At 36.6% G+C, this 27077-nt stretch overlaps 1 protein-coding gene across 2 annotated transcripts in view; it reads left to right on the forward strand.

The window, feature by feature from the left end:
- Nucleotides 1-27077, forward strand: part of mdfic (MyoD family inhibitor domain containing) — a 165769-nt gene that overhangs the window by 35931 nt on the left and 102761 nt on the right. The window contains exon 3 of one of the 2 annotated variants that reach the window (XM_028811261.2): nt 14064-14192. The exons of the other annotated variant lie outside the window; for it this stretch is intronic. Coding sequence (XP_028667094.1) covers nt 14064-14192 — 129 coding nt within the window. The remainder of the gene's footprint in view (nt 1-14063; nt 14193-27077) is intronic. 2 annotated transcript variants of the gene reach the window in all.

The raw sequence follows: 27077 nt of genomic DNA on the forward strand, positions 1-27077 counted from the left end.
ACTCCTCATCCTCTCTAGGAAGGCCAATATTAGAGTTATGGAAGTATATTCTGGCTGTTGGTTGAGCTTTGGATTCAGGAGGAACAATGCAGATTTTGTCCTGAGCAGAACACTAGACCAGTTTTTTACCCTCACAAAGATTCCAGGGGATTCATGGTAGGATGCCCGACCAGTCTACATGTGTTTTATGGACTTGGAAAAGGCATACAACTGCGTCCCTCAAAGTATCCTGTGTGGGTGGTGCCTTGGGAGTAAGTGGCACTGGGCCAGCTGTTATGAGCTATTCAGTCCCTGTGCAACAGGAGCAAAAGCTTGGTTCAGATTGATGACAGTAAGTCAGACTCATTCCTGGTAGATGTGGACTCTTTCAAGGCTGCCTTTTGTCTCTTCATAATTTGTATTGACAGAATTTGTAGGCACAGCCAAGAAGTGGAAGGTGTGCAGTTCCGTGGCCTGAGCATCGCGTCTCAACTTTGTGTGGATGATGTGGTCCTGCTGGCCTCATGAGGCTGTGACCTTAGACATGCTCTCGGATAGTTTGCAACCAACTGTGAAGCTGTCGGAATGAGGATAAGCAAGGGAAGCTCTCAGTTTACCAGCTGATCTACCTTCATCCCCTTGAGCACATTTCACCCAGTACTTCAAATTTTCGTCTGCTGCTGGTCTGAACACTTTGCACTACCATATTAGAGGAACTTACCCTGGCAATGGACTGTTCCAGAATATTATTGGAATAAGAAATATTTGGTTCTGTTTGTTTTTAGCTGGGATCATTTCATTTTCTGTTGCTATTTGCTTCCATGTACAGCCACATTAGTCTTTGGCATCATTCTTATTCCTAACTGATCAGCATACTCCTTTATTTTATGCAGGGAAGTCCTTTTTCCAGAGTCACTATAATGGTTTTGTGATGGCTTCTAAAAAGTCCAGCAGTGGCTGAATCTTCTGATTCCCACAGAACTAGTACCGTAATGTGCCATTCGTCACATTCTCCATTCTGCTTATTTTTGTATACCAGTTCTGGTTCTATGATACTTGGTACTAATCTCATTGCTAACATGAAAATTGTATTGCTTTAGTTAAATTAAAAATACATCAATTAGATCTCAGTACCATTTCAAGTGCATTTTTTTGGTGTATGGTCATGGTCTTAGATTCCATTCTGTTACATAAAAGAATTAGAACCAAAATAAGGGAAAGGACTGCTAAGGTTAAACAATATAGGATTGCATTGTAGGATTAAAAGAAAAAACATAACCATTGCAAAATAAAGGTACAGGAAAATGGTATACTGTAATAGTTCTTACAATATTTCTTATTGATTGGAAAATAAAAAGAGATGTGCCATTGTCATTTAAGAATTCTTAATAAGAGTCTGAGTCTCTCTTTAGTTATAATGCAAATAATGTCTCTTGTTTGAAAGGGGTTTCTTTACAGTAATGTGTATCCCTGTTACGGTCCCTCTGACCATACTAAACAACTAAGATGAAATCATTTTCATGAAATTTATTGTGTCCCCAAGGTGGATGGTTTGCCAGAGAAATGCACTTAATAGCAAGTTTTCATCAAAAAAAAAATCTAAAAACAGATGTTTGATGTCTACAATGTAAAGAAAGAGGTAAAACACATTGATGATTTTTTCAGTTTTGGAGTATAATTTTTTTTGTATATTTTGCTATTAACTTATGTCCTTAAAACATTCTAATTCCTGTTGATTTTCCCCTGTACTACAGTACATATTCTGAACTACAAGTGAAAATCAGAGATCCTGAGAACACTCTTGTTAGTAAAAGCAAAACATGTAAACATTTTTTTAATGTGGCTTTGCATGAAACAGACACAAGTTTTTATTTTGTTTTTTATGCAGAGATCAGACTTGAATTTGTGTGCATCACCACCTTTTATGATGATGCTGTAAACATGTCCCACACTGTATCTCCTTTGGTCACATGACATCCTTGCCATCAAAACATGGTGTTATTACTTTGTAAATGGCATGATGTGCCAGTAGGCAGATGAAACAAATAAAGACCAGGAGGTAGATTATTCAAGAAGGAATAATCACGTGGTCAGGGAAAGAAAAAGGTCAGCTTTCCAGAAAGCAATGAGATACCATCAAAGCCCATATCAGGTTTCACATTTAATAAAACCCCACCTTTATCAATGCCTTTAGCTGTCTTATATCTAACCAAACCATATTTTTATGCCCTTAGTTATTAAATAAACCTGCTGTCACTGTTTAACCTTAATTGGTGCATGTTTATAAATAACACACTTGTCACCATTAATTGTTAATAAATTCTATAGAATCTCCTTATTTCTATATCTGTAATGATTTGTTTTATTTTATCATCATTGATTTTTTCTATGGACATACATATATTTTGCCTTGTGCTATTATCATCCTTACCTACGTAGTACTTGATTTTAGCCACACCAACTCATTTGGCGTAAGTTTTTACCTGATCCATGCACCAACATTTTTTTTTGTGCAAACAATGTCTACACATCCCATTCAAATGCTATCAAAGCCTACAGAAAGCTTCTTTGCGCAACGGTGTCTTCTGTGTTCTTTTAAGCCAAGATAATGAATTGAAAGTGAAAAATTGACAAGGGGTGGATTGGGCCTGTGGTTGCACAAAACTACACAGCATATCTTTTGTGTGTGAAATTTTTGATGATGCACCATTTTTATCTGTAGTCCTGAAATTTACATTTACAGATATTTTGACAAAATTCAGCTAATCGCAAGAACATTAATTTATTCTTCTCTGTGACTGATGGAAGGTAACCTAGTGTCATTTGTGCTACTTTGGAAGAAGATATTATAACTGGCAGTCACTGATTATCTTGGTTTTAGAGTTTTTATGAAAATAGACAAGAAATTTTTGATCAAAATGGTAGTTTTTCGTATTATGTATAATTTATTTGATTAATGCCTTTTAAATCTATATGTATAAGTAAAACTCTGTTTTAATTATAATTGCAGTACACTTAATTAGCATATTTTCTCTTAATTGAATCCAGAACAAAAATAAATAAAGTCAGTAGTTTCAGTTTTATCACTCCATTCAGTCTGTTCCATGATATAGCTTAGTCCTGAAAATTTTGTTCAGGTACAACTGATTAAAATTATACATATTTGAATGCCTTGTGCTTCTTCTCTTACAAATAAAACATACATCTGTTTCTTCTCTATATTAAAATATTTAACTAGTCTCAATTTGGAATGCTGTCCAGTGTGCATAATAAGAAAGCTAAAAAGTTTAACTCCTAACTGAAGAGTTTAAGTGTTTTTTTCAGGGTGTTAAGATACACAATCAACAGGAAAAAACTCAATCTGAGTACATTTTCTGAAGGATCTGTGATTAACACTATATAAATTACTATATTATATACTTTTACTTACTTGACCTCATCCCCTCCATCTCAGTTTGTTTCTCCACAGTACAACACCTATCATCTCCACACCAAATCATTCACTTAATTCAGCATTCGTCTTCCTCCCACTCTGTGACATTCTACACATCCATATGATCATTCTCATCTTTCAGCCTTCATACACTTTACCATTCAATGTCAGAGAGACTCATTTGAGTTCAGAATTAGGAACAGCTCATGGAATTTCTTCCATGCACCTCTCAGTTTGTCTATGCCCACATCACATTTTGTACTTAACATGTCACCTAAGCAGAAGAACTGTTTGGGCCAAAACAGTTTTATTGACAATATCCAATTTCACACTTGCTGCTTTAGCATTGTTTACCTATCCCGTACACCTTCTACCAAAATAGGTCACAATTGCAACTTGCAGAGTACTTTTTACACTGCCATATCTTTTATGCACCAACACCTTTACCACAAATGCCATGCATCCAGCTCTTCCATTTCCCATGGCCCATAGCTGACATGACTTGAGCTTCTCCTTCAATAATTTCTAGCACAGTCCCCCAGAACAGGGGTAGGCAACGTCGGTCCTGGTGAGCCGCAGTGGCTACAGGTTTTCATTCCAACCCAATTGCTTAATTAGAAACCAATCATTGCCAATCTCAGACCTTATTTAATTTTATGGCTTGTTAGTCTGTGCAATGTAAGGCTCTTATATCGTAGATTTTTTTCCTTTCCAAGGATATCATCCAAATGATATGAAGCCTAAAACAGATCATTTTCAGTCTGTCACATTTTTCTATTAAGTGTTTTATTAAATCAAACAGTGCATGATGAACACACACAGATGTAATTGGAAAAAAGCTAGCTGGAGAACTGCTGGCTGCTTTGTCTTTTACATCTTATTGCTAATAAGGAGCAATTAAAACACTGAATGCAGCAGTTTAAGATTGAAGTAAGCAATTAAGGTTGGAGAACCTTAACAAGCGAGACCACTAAAATGAAGCATCAAAATGTCACTTAAGCAATATGTGCTTCATCAGCAATAATTGAGTTCTCGTTAAGGAACTGGGTTGGAACAAAAACCTGCACATACTGCGGCTCACCAGGACCGACGTTGCCTACCCCTGCCCCAGAAGCATCATTATGCCGCCTTGGGCTCCACATTAAGGAGACAGCACAGATAACAGAACAAATCTTCATGAATATTTAACAAGACACACAATAGCAAAATAATTGATAACAAAAATACAAAAGCAAAATAAAACTAAACACACAATATAATAAGAAAAATAATATAAAAATAATAATAAAAAGACTAAATAAACAACCCTGGCTGTACCATAACACTCAGAACATGCTTCTTCTTACTTTTCTTCACATCTCTGACTAGAAGTTCTCCTACAACCATGCAATGTTGTGATACACAATCTTCTCCAAGAATCGCATTCACTTTTTTCACCATGTCCTGATCAGCTTTCCTCACCAACAAATAGTCCTTACTCCACCAGATTTGTATGTTACTAACTTTTGTCCTTCTTCTTAAACAAAAACGAAGCAGAAACCCAAATGAACTCTGTCATAATCAACATACCCACTCAAGTTGCCATCCATTACAATCACCTTAATCGGAGGCACCCCAGACATCACCTCCATCAACATGTCCCAAAACTCAACATTCTCCACATAACTCTTGCTTGCCTGTGGAGAATATGGTGAGACTATATTATCAGTCATTTAACAACAATCATCTTAACATCAACAACACATTCACTCACTCTCTTCACCACTTTTTCTTCCCATTTTTCAGAAACAAAACCAGCAACTCCAGCATTACCATCATTTATCCACTGTCAGAAGAACTTCCACTTTCCACCATTCCCAATAAGCATTCTCACACCTTTTCTTTTCCACCTTGTCTCCTGTGTGCAACACACATCTGCTTCTGTTCAGCACTTCCAACACTTTGCTTGATTCTGCCATTATCCTTTAAATTTATAGTTATAATCCTTATACTCTCCTTCATATGCCTTACTCAGTACCTCACCTTCATCTATCTTGCCACTGAACTCTCTACACCACAGTGCATCAGGTCTAGGAACATGAAAAACTGAGTCTAGGCCATCTATTGTTTTGCCATGTTATATCAACTTTCTGTTTGGCATAAGCGGGTGGGGACATCCATGGGTGTACTATAGGCTGTATCCAGCAAATGCCTTTGTAATTCTCATCATTGTATCACATTATCAATGTGGAATTTCAGCAGAAATATAATGCCAGATACCCTTTCTAAAGCCAACCTCCTTTAGTCACATTTTAGAACACAGAAGAGGGATGATGAACTTATTCTAGCTTCAGGTTACAGGAGTACAAGACATGTTCAAGCAAATTATTTAATGTTTACTGAGACTGTGACTAATAGGGGTGTTGCAGTACCCAGACACAACCATATTGACATAAGTCCCGTGTTCAAATGCAATGTTTTTTTTACAATAAATTACCTCAACAAAGGATTCATTATAATAATAGTACCAACACAAATACTAACACAATTCTCTTCTTCTCTCTTTTTCTTCCTCCACTCTTCTCAGGCAAGCTTTGTCCTTATTCACCTGAATTCAACTTGCTTGGGTAAGGCAAAACAACACCTTTTATCTGAGACCCAGGAGTACTTCTGGTGCTAGGACATGGTCCACAGGAAGCACTTCCAGGTCATATGGCAGTCCCACAAAGTAGGGATTGCTAATCCTTGCAGCACTGCCTGGTGGCACCCAGGGAACCTAAAAGACCTGCCCAATGGGACTACAGTTCCAAGCATGCCCTATGGGTATCTGTGTTGGTATCCTAACACATGGATGGTGCCATCTATCAGATCGGATGAGTAAATAGTCTGAACATGTTATCTCCCCCAGTACCATCTTTATTTTGGCCTCCCGCTGGGTAAGGGTCTTTAGTCCATCCCTGCCAGAACTCCAACATATACACTGGCACAATGGCATCTTTTACTGATCTTCTGACTAGGTCAGGCAACGTTTTGCCCTTCTTTCTGCACACTCACTACCATGGCCTCCTGGCCAGATGAGGGACCAAGACCCATTCTGACAGAGGCGGCAGCCCATTAGTGGAGTCCATTACAGAGAAATAAGAAACCTTTTTTCAAATAATTTCCTTTTAAACACTTTATTAATCAGACAAACACTTAAAGTTGCAAATAGTATCAAAATGACATGGTTGAATGTTGAGTAAATTGTTACTTGCACCTCATTATTAACTGGCTGTTGTTTAAGGAAAAAAAGAAACATAATAAGAGAGTGAGCTTAAATGATTGCCAAAGTATGTAAAAATGAACATATATTAGTGTAGGAAACACTGTTAAAACAACAAGCAATTTCACAAAATCCCCAACAGTTCAGAATCAGAGGTTTTGTTGCCATAGCTGGTCATTATTTATGTACCGTTTTCCCATTCTTACCCATGTCTCAGCAGGTTTTCCCCCCGGTTCTTCAGTGTTTCTTCTATATCTCTAAAAGTGTGTGTGTGCATAAGTGGGTCTGTCATGGAATGGTACTTAATCTAGGTCTTATTTCTGGGATTGGCTCCCCTGCAGAACACAGAAATGGATAATGCAGGTTTAGAAATGTTATGTTTCTGAAGTTGGAGCAAAGCAAGTCAAAAAATGAAGTAGAGGTATGCCCTACTTTTTTTAGATTAAATGTCAGATGTCTGCTTTTCTAGATTTGTTGCTCCATATCCCTGTTGTACAATTTTGTTGCTTCAAGAACAAGAATGCCTGCTTATATTTCTTTCCAATGAAAAACCTTATAAAGTTATGTTTGGAATGCAACAAAGGTAATATTGGTAAAGGAGACAGATGGTGGAATCAAAGAAGAAATGTCCAGTTTCGCTGTGCTTGAAAATGTAAGTTACCAAATGAGACACATTTTTTGTGGAACTTGATTATTTTCTCATCCCACCATGTAGAAAAGGGTTCCAAACCTGTATGAAGGCCCGGAGAAGCTGTGTTTTTTTCCCTTTTTTATTTTGTTCTTTCTTCTGTCCACTGCTTGCTTGTTACTTCCTTGAAGTAGGAAAACTTCTTTTAAAGAAAACAATAAGCAAGTACCTATTAGAAACAAATAAACATTCTGTCAATATAGTATAGGCATACAATGTAAAGAGTGTTTCTTTATGATTACAATTTAGCTGCTGTGACTACTTTGTATAAAAATTATGAACTTTAAAAGCTCCAAAACTCAAAATTTTTCATTTCAATGTCCTAAATATGTAATGCTAAATTTTGTGAATTTCAGAACAGAGGTTTCACTGTTGTTGGTATTGACTTTAAAAACTTCGACCTTTAAAAGCTTTAATCTGAATACCTGGAATTCATCCAAAACCTAACCAGCACTTAAGTTGTCCACAGAATTTTTACCACAGTCACACACACACATTTCTTTCAAAAATGTTCATGAAACTAAAATCACACCATTTTGTTGTTTGACTTACTTGGCATTATTGTCAAATGCAAAGAGATATGATGAGGTCACCCTCTTCAGTTGCATATGCTACAGATACTTAATAAAAGAATGAAGAAGGAAACTTTAGTCTGTATTTAAGAATATTTAAGTTCAATCCATCCAGCTTACATTAGAAGTTGTGTGCTCTGCGGTAGTTCACTTAATGTTTTCTATGAATTTTATGTTGAAAACATATTGAAAATGCTCTCTTTCCATATTCAAATGCTTTCCTTATAAATTAAGAATTTACTTTTGTGCTCTAAAATCTGCTTGAACTCTATAATCTAAGTCAAAGAGCACTTAAGGTGAACTGTATCATATAATGTATCTTACAAAAAATAATGTAAAACCAAAAATTAGCAACATTAACCTTGCAAAAGAGAAATTAAAAGAAACATTTTTCATCATTAAACAAAATGTGTAAATACTAAGAATTTAGAGTAACTAGAGACATAAGTAACAGCTGGAACAGGCAATAAAGTTAAATGATAAATTTATGTTTACGGTAAATCAGCATGTGGATCAAATGAGACAGTAACAAAAACTGTATGAAGAGCAGCTATAAATACAGGTGCTGGTCATAAAATTAGAATATCATGACAAAGTTGATTTATTTCAGTAATTCCATTCAAAAAGTGAAACTTGTATATTAGATTCATTCATTACACACAGACTGATGTATTTCAAATGTTTATTTCTTTTAATGTTGATGATTATAACTGACAACTAATGAAAGTCCCAAATTCAGTATCTCGGAAAATTAGAATATTGTGAAAAGGTTCAATATTGAAGACACGTGGTGCCACACTCTAATCAGCTAATTAACTCAAAACACCTGCAAAAGCCTTTAAATGGTCTCTTAGTCTAGTTCTGTAGGCTACACAATCATGGGGAAGACTGCTGACTTGACAGTTGTCCAAAAGACGACCATTGACACCTTGCACAAGGAGGGCAAGACATAAAAGGTCATTGCTAAAGAGGCTGGCTGTTCACAGAGCTCTATGTCTAAGCACATTAATAGAGAGGCGAAGGGAAGGACAAGATGTCGTAGAAAAAAGTGTACAAGCAATAGGGATAACTGCACCCTGGAGAGGATTGTGAAACAAAATCCATTCAAAAATGTGGGGGAGATTCACAAAGAGTGGACTGCAGCTGGAGTCAGTGCTTCAAGAACCACCACGCACAGACGTATGCAAGACATGGGTTTCAGCTGTCGCATTCCTTCTGTCAAGCCACTCTTGAACAAGAGACAGCGTCAGAAGCATCTCGCCTTTGGACTGCTGCTGAGTGGTCCAAAGTTATGTTCTCTGATGAAAGTAAATTTTGCATTTCCTTTGGAAATCAAGGTCCCAGAGTCTGGAGGAAGAGAGGAGAGGCACAGAATCCATGTTGCGTGAGGTCCGGTGTAAAGTTTCCACAGTCAGTGATGGTTTGGGGTGCCATGTCATCTGCTGGTGTTGGTCCATTGTGTTTTCTGAGGTCCAAGGTCAACGCAGCCGTCTACCAGGAAGTTTTAGAGCACTTCATGCTTCCTGCTGCTGACGAACTTTATGGAGATGCAGATTTCATTTTCCAACAGGACGTGGCACCTGCACACAGTGCCAAAGCTACCAGTACCTGGTTTAAGGACCCTGGTAACCCTGTTCTTGATTGGCCAGCAAACTCGCCTGACCTTAACCCCATAGAAAATCTATGGGGTATTGTGAAGAGGAAGATGCAATACGCCAGAACCAACAATTCAGAAGAGCTGAAGGCCACTATCAGAGCAACATGGGCTCTCATAACACCTGAGCAGTGCCACAGACTGATCGACTCCATGCCATGCCGCATTGCTGCAGTAATCCAGGCCAAAGGAGCCCCAACTAAATATTGAGTGCTGTACATGCTCATACTTTTCATGTTCATACCTTTCAGTTGGCCAACATTTCTAAAAATCCTTTTTTTGCATTGGTCTTAATTGATATTCTAATTTTCCGAGATACTGAATTTGGGACTTTTATTAGTTGTCAGTTATAATCATCAACATTAAAAGAAATAAACATTTGAAATACATCAGTTTGTGTGTAATGAATGAATCTAATATACAAGTTTCACTTTTTGAATGGAATTACTGAAACAAATCAACTTTGTCATGATATTCTAATTTTATGACCAGCACCTGTATTTAAAACAGCAAAATGACATGTGCCTAAATTAGGTGATACCTTCATTTGTGATTTGGCAAAAATAGATATGTATATGCTATTATAATTATTAAGTAATTTAAGCATGTGGTGTCAAACCACCAAAAGTAAAGTAACATGGCTTGTCTTTGGATACAACTCATAGATATTTAACTATGTGCCACCATTCAAAGCAAGAGACAAACAAGAATCATTTATTTATGTACCAAAAATATTTATGTAGAAAAACAAAGTACATATAGATTCTATTGACATTATCTGCATTTCAGGTAACTTTATCAAGTATATATTTTAATTGTAGCAGTATGGTAGTGTATGACAGTACATTATCAACCACCTTAAGCATTTTTACAGCCTATGATATTTTGTGAACTTATCTTCAACAATGATGTTTCAAGTACATCATGGCCAATGTCCAATACATTTTTGTTTTGTTTTATTTTTCTTCTAAAGGATTCATTTGTGTAGTTTAAAAAAAACTTTCAAAATGATCAGGACTTGCATACACACCTGTCTTATACATCTCAAAGCACTGGTTTGTTAGAAACTTATAATGTAAGTAAATTATAAGAAATTTAAATATATAGATAAGGTTTTCAATAAACATGACCAATTTCTCTATATAAAACCTGATATTTTTGAGGTGATACTGTTTATAAATTAGGTAGAAATCATAACATGATTGTGGAAAACAAAACCCCAGTCTGTCTAACTGCTTAATTCCACAGGCTGATTTTTTTTCTTCTCTTTTTGGCTGCTAGAGCAAATAGCTCAGAAGTGAATCATCAAAACAAACAAATAATCTGAAATTTGGCTGCATACTTAAATTTTGAAACTCCCACACAGTTGCGCAAGCATCAAGTGTTCATAGAATAAGTTTTCTCAATTTGCTGTTTTTTCATTTGTTTTGCAACTCTTTGTTTCTATGACAGTTATTTTCTGAAGCTCTGAGATCATGTGTTTTGAACAGCTGCAGTTGATTTAACAATGCATGTAGAGGTTTTATTTATTTTGAGTTAAAAGCATCTTGTAAAAACCTGGCAATTACTGTGCACATGATATTATTTAGTCATAAACCTAGTGTTCAGATATTTAATTGAATATCATGAATATACACTCTGAAATTCACAGTGGTTTTCCATACTGTATTTTGTACTGTAAGAGGCAGTTTTGAGGATTGTATATCAGTATAGTGTTCAGAAATAATTTACGAAATATTTTATAGCATAATGCATAGAATTGTACTTGGGTGATGAATTTGTTGAAAATGAAATAATAAACATAAGTAAAGTAAATTAAATAAGAAAAAATTGAACTGGGTGTAATTTAAAATCCAGACAAATTTACATTTTGTTTTCATTTTCAAATTTAGAATCTTAGCATTATTCTTAAAGCAGTATAGAAAAAAATACATTGAGAAGAAGAAAGTTGCAAGCAAGTTTCACTTGGTCCCACTCAATGTAATAAAAAATGAATACCTGATCTTATTACATCTGGCAAGATTACATGATATATAATACAAAAGAATAGTTACTTACACTCTTGTCAGTCCTGCAAAAGTGCACTCAACTATGATTTCTGCCAAATTATTCTGAATTGAAGCAGTGTTATAATGCCATGTTAATACAGTATGCAATAATTTAATGAAAGATCTTTACCAACTGAGTGCACAGTAATAGAAATTTAAGTTTCAAGCAATATGTTCGTTTCCGAAAGGCCTAGCCGTTAAAACAAACTTAGCATTGTTTGTCCCAGGATGTCCTAAGTGTCAAGTTTTATTAGGACAGAAATTACAATAAAAATACAAATATACATTTTCTACATTTAAAATGGCTACATTTGCTCCAGAGTCCTATTTCAAAATGACAATCTACATAACATGTTATGCTCATGATCATTTTGGTCTGTTCTAGGTACTCTGCTTTCCTGCATTCCAAAGACTTGACAGGTGACTTTAAATTGGGTTTACCTTGCCACTTATGCTTATATCAGTAGACAGGCATAGCCACTAGCATAACTGAGAGAGAGAGAGAAACAGATAGACAGAGATGGCCTGAACAGAAGTATGCAATGTTCCCTTATCATACTATAGAGCAGGCAAGGAAGCTGAGTAGAAGAATGACTAACTCTCAGTCTGGATAGACAGAAACTTTTTTCAGACCAGCATCTCCTTTCATAAATGTAAAGAATTAGATATTTTCCGAGTTATATTTTAAAAATGACTGAAGAAATAAAATATAATTATATAAATTCATAACCATTACAAAAAAAGGAATTTTGGGTTTGGCCCTCTAATAATGGAATAATGTAGGCATGTTATTTGATGTCTTTATTTTGTAATGTATTTAAAGTACATCTACTGACATTTAAAACTTTAATAAGAAAGGTTCACAAATTTTAAGTTTATGTTGTAACAAATCACAATACATGTACATTTCCTGGTTGATTTTGGTTCAGTCCAACATTGTATACTGTATATACACACATTTGTGCTCATAAGTTTATATACTCTGGCAGAATTTGTAAGATGTGTATCACACTTTGAAGAAAAGAAGACTGATTAGGCAAAAAAGCATTTCATTTACTTTTAATGGAATCAAACTTAAACTATAAGGCATCACTGAACAGCACTATCATTAATCAAAACATAGTAATAAGGAAAATAATGAGATGGTTCCTATTCAAAAGTTTGCATACCCTTAGTTCTTACTATGGTTTATTGCCACGTTTAGCATCAATGATGGCCTGCAGTCTTGTGATAGTTGTGGATGAGGCCCTTGATTTTCTCAGGTTGGCAAAAAGCCCCCAGGTACAGTACTGTAAATTTTTGTGTTGCTTGCATAAACTGCACATTTGAGAGCTCCTTGAAGTGGCTTAATGAAATTGAGGTCAGGGGACTATGATGGCCACTCCATCACCTTCATTTTTTAATTCTGTAGACACCTAAGGGTCAACTTGGCCTTTTGTTTTGGATCATCATCATGTTGGAAGATCCAAGTGCGTCCCATACACAGCTTCCAGACTGATGAATGCAAGTTGTCCTCCAATATTTTCTTTTCCAAACATACAGTACTGTTTTTAGTTGTGACCAACTTTGGTCTCATCACTCCAAAGGATTTTTTTCCAAATGCTTTGAGGCTTGTCAAGATACTGTTTGGCAACACTGTTTTGTGGCACTGTCATAGTAAAGGCTTTTTTCTTGCAACTGGACTGTGCAGCCCGTTTTTGTTCAAGTACCTCCTTATTGTGCATCTTGAAACAGTAACACTATGCGTTCGGAGAGAAGCCTGTATCTCAGCTGAAGTTGCTTGTGGGTTTTTCTTGGCAGCTCAACAAATGATCCTGGCAGTTGTGGCTGAAATCTTGGTTGGCCTACCTGACCATGGCCTGGTAACAACAGAACCCCTAACCTTCAACTTTTTTTAGTCTGAACACTACTGACAGGCATTTACAGATCTCCGGATATCTTTTTATATCCTTTTACTGATTTTATACATATCAACAACTTTTTCTCACAGGCCTTTTGACACTTCTTTTGCTTTCCCTATGGCTTGGTATCCAGCATAGTCTATGCAGCTCTGCATGAATTTACATTGATTATTTATACATAGACACTGACTGCAATCCAAGAGGTTACAGGTGTGGTCACTTTCCCTTAATTACCGCTACCTGTTTTGACTTAACTAATTCAGCTATAACTGAACATTTATTATAAATACGAAATTACTTAAATTACTAACAATTTGAGGTGTGAAACTGATATGTTTTATATAGTAGAGTATAATGCAAGGTATTCTGTTGTGTTATGAATGTCTGCATTTTTACATCCATTTTAAAGTTCCTAAAGTATGTATTATTATAAACCACATGACAAAATACATTAGCAGTTATTCTGAATTATTGTTATGTTATGCTGCTAATGTGAATACTGAGATTTTTGTACAATCTGTAATAAAGTCTCTTTATCCTTTTTCAGACAAACATGATAGTTCAAGCAAAACACTAGAATCAAAAGATGCTGCACACTTTCTGACATGCAGGAACAAACTTTTGGAAGGGCAAGAACAGAAGGCTGAGAATCCCTCAAATGATAGCTTCATTGATGGTAAGTTTAAGATGAAAGGCCAATAGTTTATTGAAATATACGTAAAGAAGATATCAAAACACAATTTTCTTCTATCAAAAATATAAAGCAACACAATGTTGTTTCTTTAAAAATAAAAAAGCTTATACCTTTTTCCTGAGTAGTGCAGCACTTTATGTGTTTCTTAGCAAATGCAACAAGACATTCAGTATTCTGACTGCTTGGTTCAACTAAGAATCAACTGGTCCTTAAGTTCAAGATGAAGTTAAAATATTATTGTCATGGGTACATAGTATGATGAAATTCTTTTTTTCATATCACCCATAGACTAATTCCACCAGTACAATACCAACAACAGACAATAACACAACACCATGTATTGAATGCAACATCAAACAATATAGCTCATGCAGTAGTTACTACGAATGAATGTTGAATAGTCTCAAACTATGAAGATAAAAAGTGTCCCTTAGTGTCATTGTACAAAAGTAGTGGTCTTATACCATTTGCCTTAACAGAGGAGAGAAAGTGACAATGCAAGATGACAGAACTCTTTTTTAAACACTTTTTCCTTAACAAGTACATGTGTTATTACATTATATGCCTGAACAAAAGAGAGCTGTGTATCATTATTATTCTGCTCCAACCTCACGACTCTCTGCAGTGCTTTGCAGTTCTGAGTTGAATAGGTGCTGTATAATGCTTTACCACCCTTGAACATCACTGCACACAGGGAACATTCCTAAGGACTGGAAAAGAGCAAATATTATTCCATTATGCAGAGCATTCATAAAGTATTCAAGCCCATCACTTTTTTACATTTTGGCATGTTGCGGCCTTATCCTAAAATCATTAGGTTGTAATGTACATTTCTGTGAGCTATTGCAATTGTTTACAATTTATATTTTGTTAATAAAAATGTGATCACAAAAAAATGACAGAAATTGTAAAGGGTTTTCAGACAAATCTCTCAGTTTACACGTCAATCTGTGATCTATTTCTCCATCGTGACCTACAGTCTTAGGTGTTGAAATATTGAAAGAATAAGATTCTCAGTACAAGCATCAGAAATGAGTTTTCAGTACATGGCTGTTAGGTACTAGAGTGAATACTATTCTTTGAGGGCCATAAAGAAGAGTCACTGCTTCTCTAATTCAAGTTAGGCCAATTATGCTTGTCCTAATGTTTCTCCCACATGAGATGCACTGGATAGAGCCCATTGGGCAAAAATCATGTAACACTGTAACAATTATATCTATCATTTGCAGAGTGTCTGGTAATTTCCAAGATAGATGGTATTTTTTTGCTTTGGAAAGGAGTGAATAGAGTTAGCCATCTCATTCTTAAACACTTTCTAGAACTTCCTCTTTTCATGCAGGATTGTAGTTTGGTTTTCTGCAGATAACAAACTACATCTTTGTTTTGGTCCCCAGAGCTTAGAGCTAGCGCACTGTTGCATACTGCTTCCTGTTGGAACCAGAAGTGCTAATAGACTGACTGTTTGTGGATCATTTGTAGTTGGGCATGCACTTATCTCCACTTGCTTCAGATTATGTGACCAGAGAAAAAAAAAGGAAAAGCTTTAGTATTAGTAGCTATTGCAAGCCCAATACTGCTATCATTCCCACCCCTATACAGCTTCCTTTCATAATCTGCCAGTTTTTCATGTTATGTATAAGCTGAATTTTGTTTGAGTGGGTTGGGCCCATTGGCTATCATTACAAAACCTTTTCATAATTGACGTCTAGAGCAGCGGTTCTCAACCTTTTGAGATTCAAGGACCACTTAAAAAATGTGTGTCTCAGCCACGGACCACTACTGAAAATTTTGCTACTGGCGCACTAGAAATTTATATAATATATAATTATACTTTCGTATACAACTATACATATAATAGTTAGTACTACTAACTTGGTGTAACTATATAAGAAATACAGTTACTACACTTGAGTGACTTGACTATAGGTATAATAAAGTTGATATTTAAAATTATTTATTATATATTTTAATAAATGTTTCAACTTCAAATTAAAAAGTATAATATTCGTTTTACAATTTACATTGATGTTTGCATACACCGTTTCATCAATTTTTATGTCAAATATGAAACAAATTGTAATTGCATCCTTTTGTAATGAACAAATGTCACTTACTGCTAACAATAGTTAGTATTAGAAATAATGCTACATTTAATTTTAGTGCGAGCCTTGAGCTTGCAAATTTGAGCACAGCTTATCCAAACGAGGTGTAATGCTTGAAAGACTCAATCGGAGTTCATCTTCGACTTCAAGCCGTGAACGACATTTTGTTTTAATTGTAACCAGTGCAGAAAATCCACATTCACAAAGATATGATGTCGCAAAGGGTAAAATTATTTTGAAAGCTTTCTGAGACAGTTCTGGATACTCATGTGAAGCTTGTGTCCAAAATTTCATCAAGCTCACTCTCGGATGCATCATCTTCAATGTAGTATCACTGGTCAGTTCAATTAATTGGTTTAATTCCAATGTTGGTAAATTTAATGAATCAATGTGTGCAAGAAACGGACTGGAAACCCACGAAAAACTCTCAACGTTCAAATCACCAAAGTAGAAGTTAAATTGATCCAGCAATGATTGAATATGTTCAGAAATCAATTTCACCAACTCGGGCTTGTTGATTTCAGCATTTTCTTGTTTCTCGGTGAATTCATGCAATTGATCAAACATTTCAAAGTTACCCTGAAATAATCTTGTCTTCCACAGATCAAGTTTTTTCATAAAAGCAGACACTTTATCACTGAGGGTAATTAAGTTTGTGTGCTTCCCTTGCAGAGATGAATTCAGTTTATTCAGCTGTTCAAAAATGTCAGCCAAGTAAGCCAGAGCAGCAACCCATGAATTGTCATTCAAATGAACAACAAGCTGTGAATTGTTTCCTCCAAGAAACTCTCTCACCGCATCACGTAATTCAAACAGTCTGTTAAACACTTTTCCCCTTGATAACCAGCGAACTTCAGTGTGCATCAGTAATTGTTCATGATCAAAATCCATATTCGAACATAATGAAGCAAAGAGACGAGAATTCAGTGGATGAGCCTTGATGTAATTAACAATTTTTATGGCCTGATCAAAAATAGATTTCAAGTTCGCGTTCATTCTTTTACTCGCAAGACTTTCCCGATGAATCATACAGTGCGTAAATGTGGCAGTTGGCACATTAGAACGCACACGTTCCCACAAGCCTGTTCGTTTTCCAGTCATTGCTGCAGCACCATCCGTGCACAGTCCGATACACCAGGACCATTCGATGCTATTGGCTGCCATAAAATTATCAAGGATAGCAAAAAGTTCTGCACTTGTTGTGTGACCCGGACAAACTTTACAAAATAAAAAATCTTCTTCAACTTCATCCATCCAGATATATCTGACATAAGCTATTAATTGTGCCTGGCCGGAAACATCCGTTGATTCGTCCAATTGAATAGCAAATTGTTTACAATCTTGCAGCCTTGAAATCAACTGTTCTTCAACGTCAGCTGCCGCCAAAGTTATACGTCGTTGAATTGTGTCGTTTGAAATTGGAATTGTTTTCAGTTTACTTGCCAAGGCTTTACCAAACATCTCTTGACACATATCTATAGCAGCAGGCATTATCAGAGTTTCTGCAATTGTGTGAGGCTTTTTGGCCTGTGCAACTCGGATAGCCACTAAAAATGATGCTCTTAAAGCCTTCTCATTGACTTTAGTTGCTTGCAGTGTGCAAGACTTCTGATTATCAAGTGAATGTTTCTTGCGCATAAAATATTCCAATGGTTTCTCCGAGCAGTCAGTATGATTAGTTTTAAGATGTCTTCGGAGTTTCGCAGGTTTCATCGCTTCATTTGCAAGAATTTGTGAACATATTACACACTGTGGTCTGGGTTGATCATTTACTATGACGCATATAAACCCAAAGCGCAAATACCTTTCATCATACCGTCGTATGGGAGTTCGTCTTTTTTTCTCCGGAACTGCATTTGATTCACACACAGGTTGTGAAGATGAGTCTGAGGAATCATCATCGTTGTCCTTATGTTCGGTTGCTTTCTTTATTAAAAATCTATCCATATGTTCAATCAATTTAATTACTTTATTAGTTTTCAAATAAAAAAGTCCATCCATCCATCCATTTTCCAACCCGCTGAATCCGAACACAGGGTCACGGGGGTCTGCTGGAGCCAATCCCAGCCAACACAGGGCACAAGGCAGGGAACCAATCCCGGGCAGGGTGCCAACCCACCGCAGCAAATAAAAAAGTGTATTTTTGAATGTCAATATAAACGGGAAGACGCCAGGGCCCATCTGATTTCCAGTGTAACTAAATTACTGAAAGGAAACATAAAATCGAAATGCACTTTTTTGCTATTGCCATCTAGCAATTGAAATGAATCAATAATTTCAAAAAGTTACAACATCTATTCTTTTTCATGTTTTTAATTTTTAAAAAAAAACATGCAATTCAGGCTTTGCTCGCGGACCACCAGGCAAATGTCCGCGGACACCACAGGTTGAGAACCGCTGGTCTAGAGAATACTATGCAAAAGTTATTAAAAGAAATGTAATGAATGATGCAACTTTTCCACTATTGCCATCTCAAGTGGGCCTGCTAATTTTATACAGGTTACTCCTGAAACAAAACGTACCCTAAGCAACTTATGTCTTTATTCATGTTAATTTAAACCAATTTATCCAATTCTTCTTTGTATCGTACCTCTCCAAATGTATCTAAAATCAGTGAAGACATAATGGTTCATATTAGGCCCTTGTCTTCTTGCCTTCTTACTAATGTAGGCTCCATCTCCTTGTGACCTTGAAATTGAATAAGGCCAGTAGAAATGGGTTGACTGCCTTAAGTTTTCAAAAATGTTCTCATGAATTTGAGCTTTATTAAACTGAGATTTTCAACCAGCTATTCAACTGTTCAATAGTTGACACTGATCGTATTCATAATGAACTGCCACTGCTGTCAATGGCAAGGCTAAAGGTGGTTCTATAGCACATTTTCATGCAAATGATGTAGCACAAAGTGTCAAAGAAGTAATTACATGCAAAGAAAACTAAATTAAAATTAGATAAGCAAAATAATGCATAAATAGTATACAAAAATAAGTAACTAAAACAAATTCAAATTATTGTAAAATAGTAGATAGTAGAAGAGTTTCATTTTAGAACCATAAGTAACAGGAAGGAATTCAGCACATTACCAAAGTCCAAAGAAATGTTATGAAGATTGGTAACTATCAGTTCAAGTAAAGTCATGAATTTATCCATAGCTAATTTGGAGTTATAGATGTCCCAACCTAGTAGGTAGTTTATTTTGATTTGGTGGTTTTAAGTGCCATGCAATGCTTATGAAAATGAAACATTTACAAATCAGACATATTCTTCTTGGTTAGCAAACCTATTCAAAGATAGCACATATGTGCTTGTAAATCTGCCCCACATTCAATTACTTAATTTCTGCCATGTGGATTCAGGGCAGCATATGTGCTCATCTGTCTTATTCTTATCAGTCTTGTTCTGTATGCCAGTGCTGCAAGGAATAAAAACAGCAGGTTTTGTAGTTTTGGAAATATATTTTATGCTAGTGTTTTCTTAATACCAAATTTAACTTTAATTTTGAGTCTGCTGTTCGCTTGATAAGTTAACTGAGCTTCATTTCACAATAGTTGTGGATATTGTACATGCTCTGTGCTTATTCTGCATTGACCTTTGTAAATATTGTTGTGACTCTGGCCTGTGAGGAAATATACAGGTTAGAATCAGCAGGATGGATGGAGCCACGTGTGCTTGAGTGGCATGGAATTAACTACACTGAATAGTGTGGTAGATTGGACTGGAAAAGAAAGAGAAGACTGACAATATAGTGAGGAGAGCACATGAAGTCAGCAATTTGTACATGGAGTATGAATTACTTTACCAAAAATCTCTCAAGACTAAAAGCATGAGTTAATCCAGGTCCTTGTAAGATAAGAACAAGAACTAATCAACGTTTTTTCCAAGGGCCTTCAACCATTGCTTCTTTCCGTATGCCAGTTGGTTTTCTTCAGGTGAATGTTTGAGGAAGTCACAGATACAATTGTCTTACTTTTTGTTTGAGCAGAAATTATAAATAGCATAGTAAAATATCAATTAATAAAATAAAAAAAATATAACTTATTTTGTAACACCAATTTTTAGTATGGAGTATTTCTTGTTAATGCCATGTTTAGTAAGATTGAAACTGAAAGTAAAGTTTGACTTTTGTACTTGGAATGGCTCCTTTTCAATCCAAAGCACTGACCCTGTCACAAGCCATAATTGAACACATTTTTGTGAGTTATATTAACATTGTGTAGACTCTTTAAATGACATGCATCTTCAAAATCAAGTACAGTAATCCCTCCTCGATCGTTTGGGTTGCGTTCCAGAACCCCCCACGAAAGGTGAAAATCCGCGAAGTAGAAACCATATGTTTATATGGTTATTTTTGTATTGTCATGCTTGGGTCACAGATTTGCACAGAAACACAGGAAGTTGTAGAGAGACAGGAACTTTATTCAAACACTGCAAACAATCACTTGTCTCTTTTTCAAAAGTTTAAACTGTGCTCCATGACAAGACAGAGATGACAGTTCCGTCTCACAATTAAATGAATGCAAACATATCTTCCTCTTCAAAGGAGTGCGCATCAGGAGCAGAGAATGTCAGATAGAGAGAAAAAAGCAAACAAATCAATAGGGCTGTTTGGCTTTTAAGTATGCGAAGCACCGTGGCACAAAGCAGTTGCAATGAAGGCAGCAGCTCACACCCCCTCCGTCAGGAGCAGAGAATGTCAGAGAGAGAGAGAGAGAGAGACAGATAAAAACAAACAAGCAAAAATCAATACGTGCCCTTCGAGCTTTTAAGTATGCGAAGCACCATGCAGCGTGTCGCTTCACGAAGCAGCTGCACAGAAGGGAGCAACGTGAAGGTAATCTTTCAGCATTTTTAGACGAGCATCCGTATCGTCTAGGTGTGCGAACAGCCCCCCTGCTCACACCCCCTCCGTTACGAGCAGAGAATGTCAGAGCAAGAGAGAGAGAGAGAAAAGTAAGTTGGGTAGCTTCTCAGCCATCTGCCAATAGCGTCCCTTGTATGAAATCAACTGGGCAAACCAACTGAGGAAGCATGTACCAGAAATTAAAAGACCCATTGTTCGCAGAAATCCGCGAACCAGCAAAAAATCCGCGATATATATTTAAATATGCTTACATATAAAATCTGCGATAGAGTGAAGCCGCGAAAGTCGAAGCGCGATATAGCGAGGGATTACTGTACTTGCAAAGTCTTGAAATGGAGTAGGTGCTGAATTCATGTTAAGAAGGCATACAAGGCACAGAAGATAATTTGCAGCAAAATAAAAAAAAAATCCTCAGTGCTTGCCAGTTCAGTCCAAGCCTTATAATTCAGAGATTGTAAAGACAAGTTCCCCTGGAAGTGTCTGCTGTTGTTCTCTAAAGTCTACTCAATCAAAATTTGGACATAAACTCACCAATGTGTTGTGTTGTCTGTGTTGTTTGTCGATTCATCAATTGTCATGTATATATCGATATTGTATATTCCTAGCTGACACATTCTATCATCCCACTTTGGGTATTCTTTTTCAAGACGAGGTGAAGGTGTGCGTTAGTTAAATCTTTCCGATATAATTGTTTCACAGATTCAATAACATCATCCACTAATTTATCACTATCAAGCTCTGATAAAATGCCTACAACGACTACTGCTACATCAGTATAAGCTTTATTGTTTATAGGCAATATACAGGTAGCTCTTGTGGAGTTAGTGAGTGAGTCATTATTTTGTGTGTATGATGTGAATGTGAGTGATTGGAAGAGAATATCCAATAGAATGAGGGTATGTGTCTGTTAAATTGTGACTCTGCTAAAGAGTTTCTGCAATGCAAAGATCTGGGGCCTCATGTATAAACGGTGCATAAGCACAAAAATGTTGAATACTCCCGTTTCCACGCTCACATCGCGATGTATAAAATCTAAACTTGGAGTAAAGCCACACACATTTTCATGCCAGCTCAATCCCTTGTGTACGCAAGTTCTCTACTCGGTTTTGCAAACCATGTGGTTTCCCTTTTTTTTTTAGATCCACATCCCCAATGCAGCTTTATCAAATACATTAAAATTTACCGCATATCGTTTAGTTTAAGGTATCTAATTGTAATCAACCCTTAAACTCATAATGGTGCACGTAATGGCCAAACTATTCCAAATACCATAGCTGCTTTAGCGTTGTCACTCTCAGTATACAACTCAAAGTATTTAACCCACTGTATCAGAGTGTGGAATCGCAGTTCTACAGCAACTGATCGGAAAGAGGATTATCTGGATACAGTATCTAGCACGCGCTGCCTCATCCATGTGCATAGTCTATTTGAACTTCACCCATACAGTACGGCAAACTCCTCAGAGCCTTTGTGTAGGGGCCTCGCGGTTCAGAAACAGTTTCATCTCAAGAGCTCTAAATACAGTCAATCAGTCCTTCAAGTGCTCCAGGTAGGACTGTTTGTACTTATAAGTACAATCACCTCTCTGTAAACCTGCTGTACAGTTATAATATTGCACAAACTGAGCCACTTTATATTTACATATGATGACGACTGGCTTCTAAGTCCATTTAGATTTCCAAGCACTATCTTCTTGGAGCTCTTGATATCATTTTTAAGATGAAATGCAGTAAAGTATGTTTATTACATTATACAGATACATTTTTAACTTCATTTAAATAATGTATATTGTTAATAATTAAATATGTGAGGAAACAGTAGCACAGCGCTAGTGACGAGCTGCCACCCCATTCAGGGATTATACCTGCTTCATGCTGTATGCTTGCTGAGATTGGTGCGACCCTGGATGGATAGATGGATGGAATAATTAAACATGAACTACGAAGATATTTCAATGTTCCATAAAAGTTTTGAAGAATCTGCGTTCTAAGTTTACAGATGGCTTGACATCTATTATAGAGCTGATTGTGTGTCGATTGGCTACTTGGAGAAAGAAAAGGAAGGAAAGGAATTGGAGGTTAGTATGTTTGAGAGAGACAGTACTGCTGCAATAAACTATTTCATCGAAGGTCACGCACGGTGCAGCAAGCATCAAGAACACAAACTGGACAGTGTGCCAGCTAGTTGCTACCAGTGCGCCACTGTGTCCCCATGTTTAATACATGCTTTAATTTCTATCATTATGAAAATTATATCAAGTATACAACTATAATATCATGAAATAATGTATTCTGTGTCGTGTCGGCAGAAGAGAAAGCCCGTTTAAGAAGAATGTAGTGATTCACACACATAGAGTACATAGACGAACACATAGAATACCAAGTATTTAATGTGCTACTTTAGTTATGATGGGATTTGAGAAACTAGTAAATTAAACGATTTTAAGATGAAGCTTATGACGTTCTACTTTAATGACAAAATAAACTACATGATTAAAGTGGAAATTTTGAGATTAAAGATGACATTTGGACGTTTTTTCCACTGTGTCCCTATTTTGTTTTTCTTTTCTCTGTACCCTAATACGCTTCCATATGACACTCAGACGGAGGGCTATGACTCACCTTTTCATGGTGACTTTGATATCTAACCACTTATTTATTTCGGGCACTGTGTGACTTTCTCAACTTGAACTTTCGAGTTTCTCCACCACTCTGTCACTTGATCATCTTCCTTTTGTTGTTTATATCACTGCTTAAACCAACAAATAGTACGTTTTTCTTGCCTCTACTTGGTATTCGCTGAAATTCTTTTTTTCCCCCCCTGCTTTTGCCATTGCCTTTTCACAGAACGCAAAACATAAGGGGCTATTTATATTGGTTTGCATATTCAAAGAGGAGTGATTCTGGGAGGAGTCGGGGTGAGGCAGCAGGCACATGCACGAACATTACTTTTCATACTGACCAGGATTTATGGAATGGAAGAACATGGAAGTTGGCGTACACACGGATTTATGCATCTGGATTTTTTTGTGCTTATGCACATTTCCACTTTTGTCCATACGCCATGTTTTAGTGTGAATTTTACTCACGGCATTATGCATGAGGCCCCTGGACCCTAGGTCTAATCTTCTGTATTTGACAAACCCTGGTGTGATAGTTTGGTTGCACTAACTTATAATTTTATTACACATAATTATAACTATTACAATTATATAACAATTATAGTAATTACAATAATAAAACAATGTAATAGCAATTAAGAAAAGGTCATGTCTGTTTACAAGGACTCAACATATTTTCAAGGAACAAAACTAAACAATGCAAAACATTTAGGATACCTTACTGCAGCAAAACAAGAACTACTTTAAGAATCTTAGTTATTATTTTACTCATACATTAATGTTTTCACCATATAATGGAATGTTAAAATAATATGTAAGGGTCAGTACCGAAATCCAAGTGGCCTTTGAAATTTGAAAGTACTTTCCTGACATTATAGTTCTAGCAGAATATTGGTTACAATAAATTGACACTCTACACAAAGTTGTAAACTATTAATGAGTTAGATTTTTAACACAAAAAGAAAACCAAATTACCCAAGCAAATTTTGTAAGTATATATTATTTTGCATTTGAAATCTTCAGTCAATTTAACCCATATACCTCATTTCTGATAGAGAGAGAGAGAGAGAGAGAGAGAGAGAGAGAGAGAGAGATAGGTCATTAAATATGCTATTTGTCCCTAAGGGAAAATTAGAATTTTGCAGAAGCTTAAGAAAATTATAAATATTCTAACAAGCAGCATCCCCCAAAAATAGAAAAGACCTTCTGGCTTGGATAATGATGAGAGCTGTTGCTGTCTAATAATAGGTCTTGTAGGTGGGATTAAGATGGATCAGACTATGGTCAGATCTGCCCAGTTGTGCCACAGGTTTACATTTAAAGGCATTTAACATATAAGTAAAGCAGGTCTATCTTGTTTTCTCCATGAATGGAGCATGACACATACTGATAGAAATTTGTCATTGTTACTTCCAAAGTTACATAGTTGAAGTGAAAACATGTTATAACTGCTGGGTCAGAGTGATTCATTAGAATGTTAGTAACTGAATGAATAATTTCTTTTACGGAGTCCCTGTTTGCAGTGGAGGAATAGGAACATTAATCAGGATGATGTAACTTTTCTCCCTAGGCAGTAATAATGCATTTCAGAAGCCAAAATTTCAATGTTTGGATTGCACATTTTAGTTTTAATCTATATATATAATTCACTAAGTCCATGGCAAGCAAGACGCATGCAAGACAGCCCCGCCCACCAACAATTCACTAAACAGCCGACCATGGCGCGAGAGCGAAAGCATTTGCCAAGAATGTGTTCATTAATCAAGAACGAAAGTTGGAGGTACGAAGAAGATCATATACCGTCGTAGTTCCGACCATACACGATGCCGACTGGAGATCCAGCGGCATTATTCCCATGATCCACCGGGCAGCCAACCAGGTAACCAAAGTGTTTGGGTTCCGGGGGGAGTATGGTTGCAAAGCTGAAACTGAAAGGAATTGACGGAAGGGCACCACCAGGTGTGGAGCCTGTGGCTTAATTTGACTCAACACGGGAAACCTCACCTGGCCCGAACGTGGCTCACAGGTGCATGCGACTGAGGCGGTATGTGGAAAATGAACAGTCAACGTGACTCACAAGTGCATGTGGACTGTACACAGACGAAAGCAATTCAGGTGAGGAGTTGGGGGCGGACACATGAGCAGGCAGTGCGTACTGAACGATGACTAAGAGATGACTTAAGAAATTCGGCAGACATGAATGGCGTGGGCAGAAAGGGCGTCAGACGATCGAACTTGCCTATTTAGAGGATGTAAATGTCCTAACACGGGTTCCGTAGGTGAACCTGTGGAAGGATCGTTACCGGTTGTGCCGACCCGTCGTTGGACAGTTAGGACCCGAAACCTCTCGGGCCCGCTTCCCCGCCCTCTCTCCAGAGTTCCATCTTTGCATTCACTTACAGTCGTATCCTCAAACCCACCCCATTTGGACAACTGTGTCTTTCAGGAAGTGTTCACCCATCAGTACATAATTATGCGGCGCAGGTTGGCTAGTTAGTTTAATTGTAATGTGCTTGGTTTTACACCTTTGCTATGTCACATAGATGTCCTGTACCCCTCCTGCTTTTTTTCCGCTTTGTCTGATCATATTAGATGAAATCCAGCCAGCTTTAAAATAGGATGTAGTAAAAGAATTTTATGCTGGTTCTTCACAATACACAAAATGCCACCATCCTGAATGCTCTATTACTTTTCATGAGTTGTGACAGTTAATCCAACATGTAGGAAATGATTAAACATTCCATATTATATGGAGGCATACCATTTCTGAAACCTTTTCACCATACTTTTATCCTTGCTTTGTAGGCCTGGATAAAAATATTGATTTTCCGATTAGTCCATATTTGTCATTTAAACGATTCTATATCGACTCTTAAAATCTCAAGATTGATCTTGTGAATTTCTATCTTGCACAATTACTATATGTAGATTTTTTCTTATCTTCGTTTTGCTGTCCAATACAGTAGATGTCGCTAATTTGCGTGTTAAGGCTTTCAATGGAAAAAGCACTTTACTACCTCGTATAGAATGAGAACGTTTTGGCTGCAGATAGGACTGCATAAAATGGCGTGTCCTCCTCCACTGAAATCAGCTTCTTAGACAATTAAAGCAGGTGTATGGACTTCCTACAGATTCAAACAGCACATTGGGAAAGAACAACTGAATAAAAAAAAGCCATATGTAAACTGTGCAGCTCAGAAGTTAAGTATTGTTGTAACACAACAAATTTGAGAAATCATTTATCCCTATGTCACCCACAAACGTAATTTCAGTTGACATCCAAA

Source organism: Erpetoichthys calabaricus, chromosome 1, assembly GCF_900747795.2.
Source record: "Erpetoichthys calabaricus chromosome 1, fErpCal1.3, whole genome shotgun sequence".
NCBI classification, from domain to species: domain Eukaryota; kingdom Metazoa; phylum Chordata; class Cladistia; order Polypteriformes; family Polypteridae; genus Erpetoichthys; species Erpetoichthys calabaricus.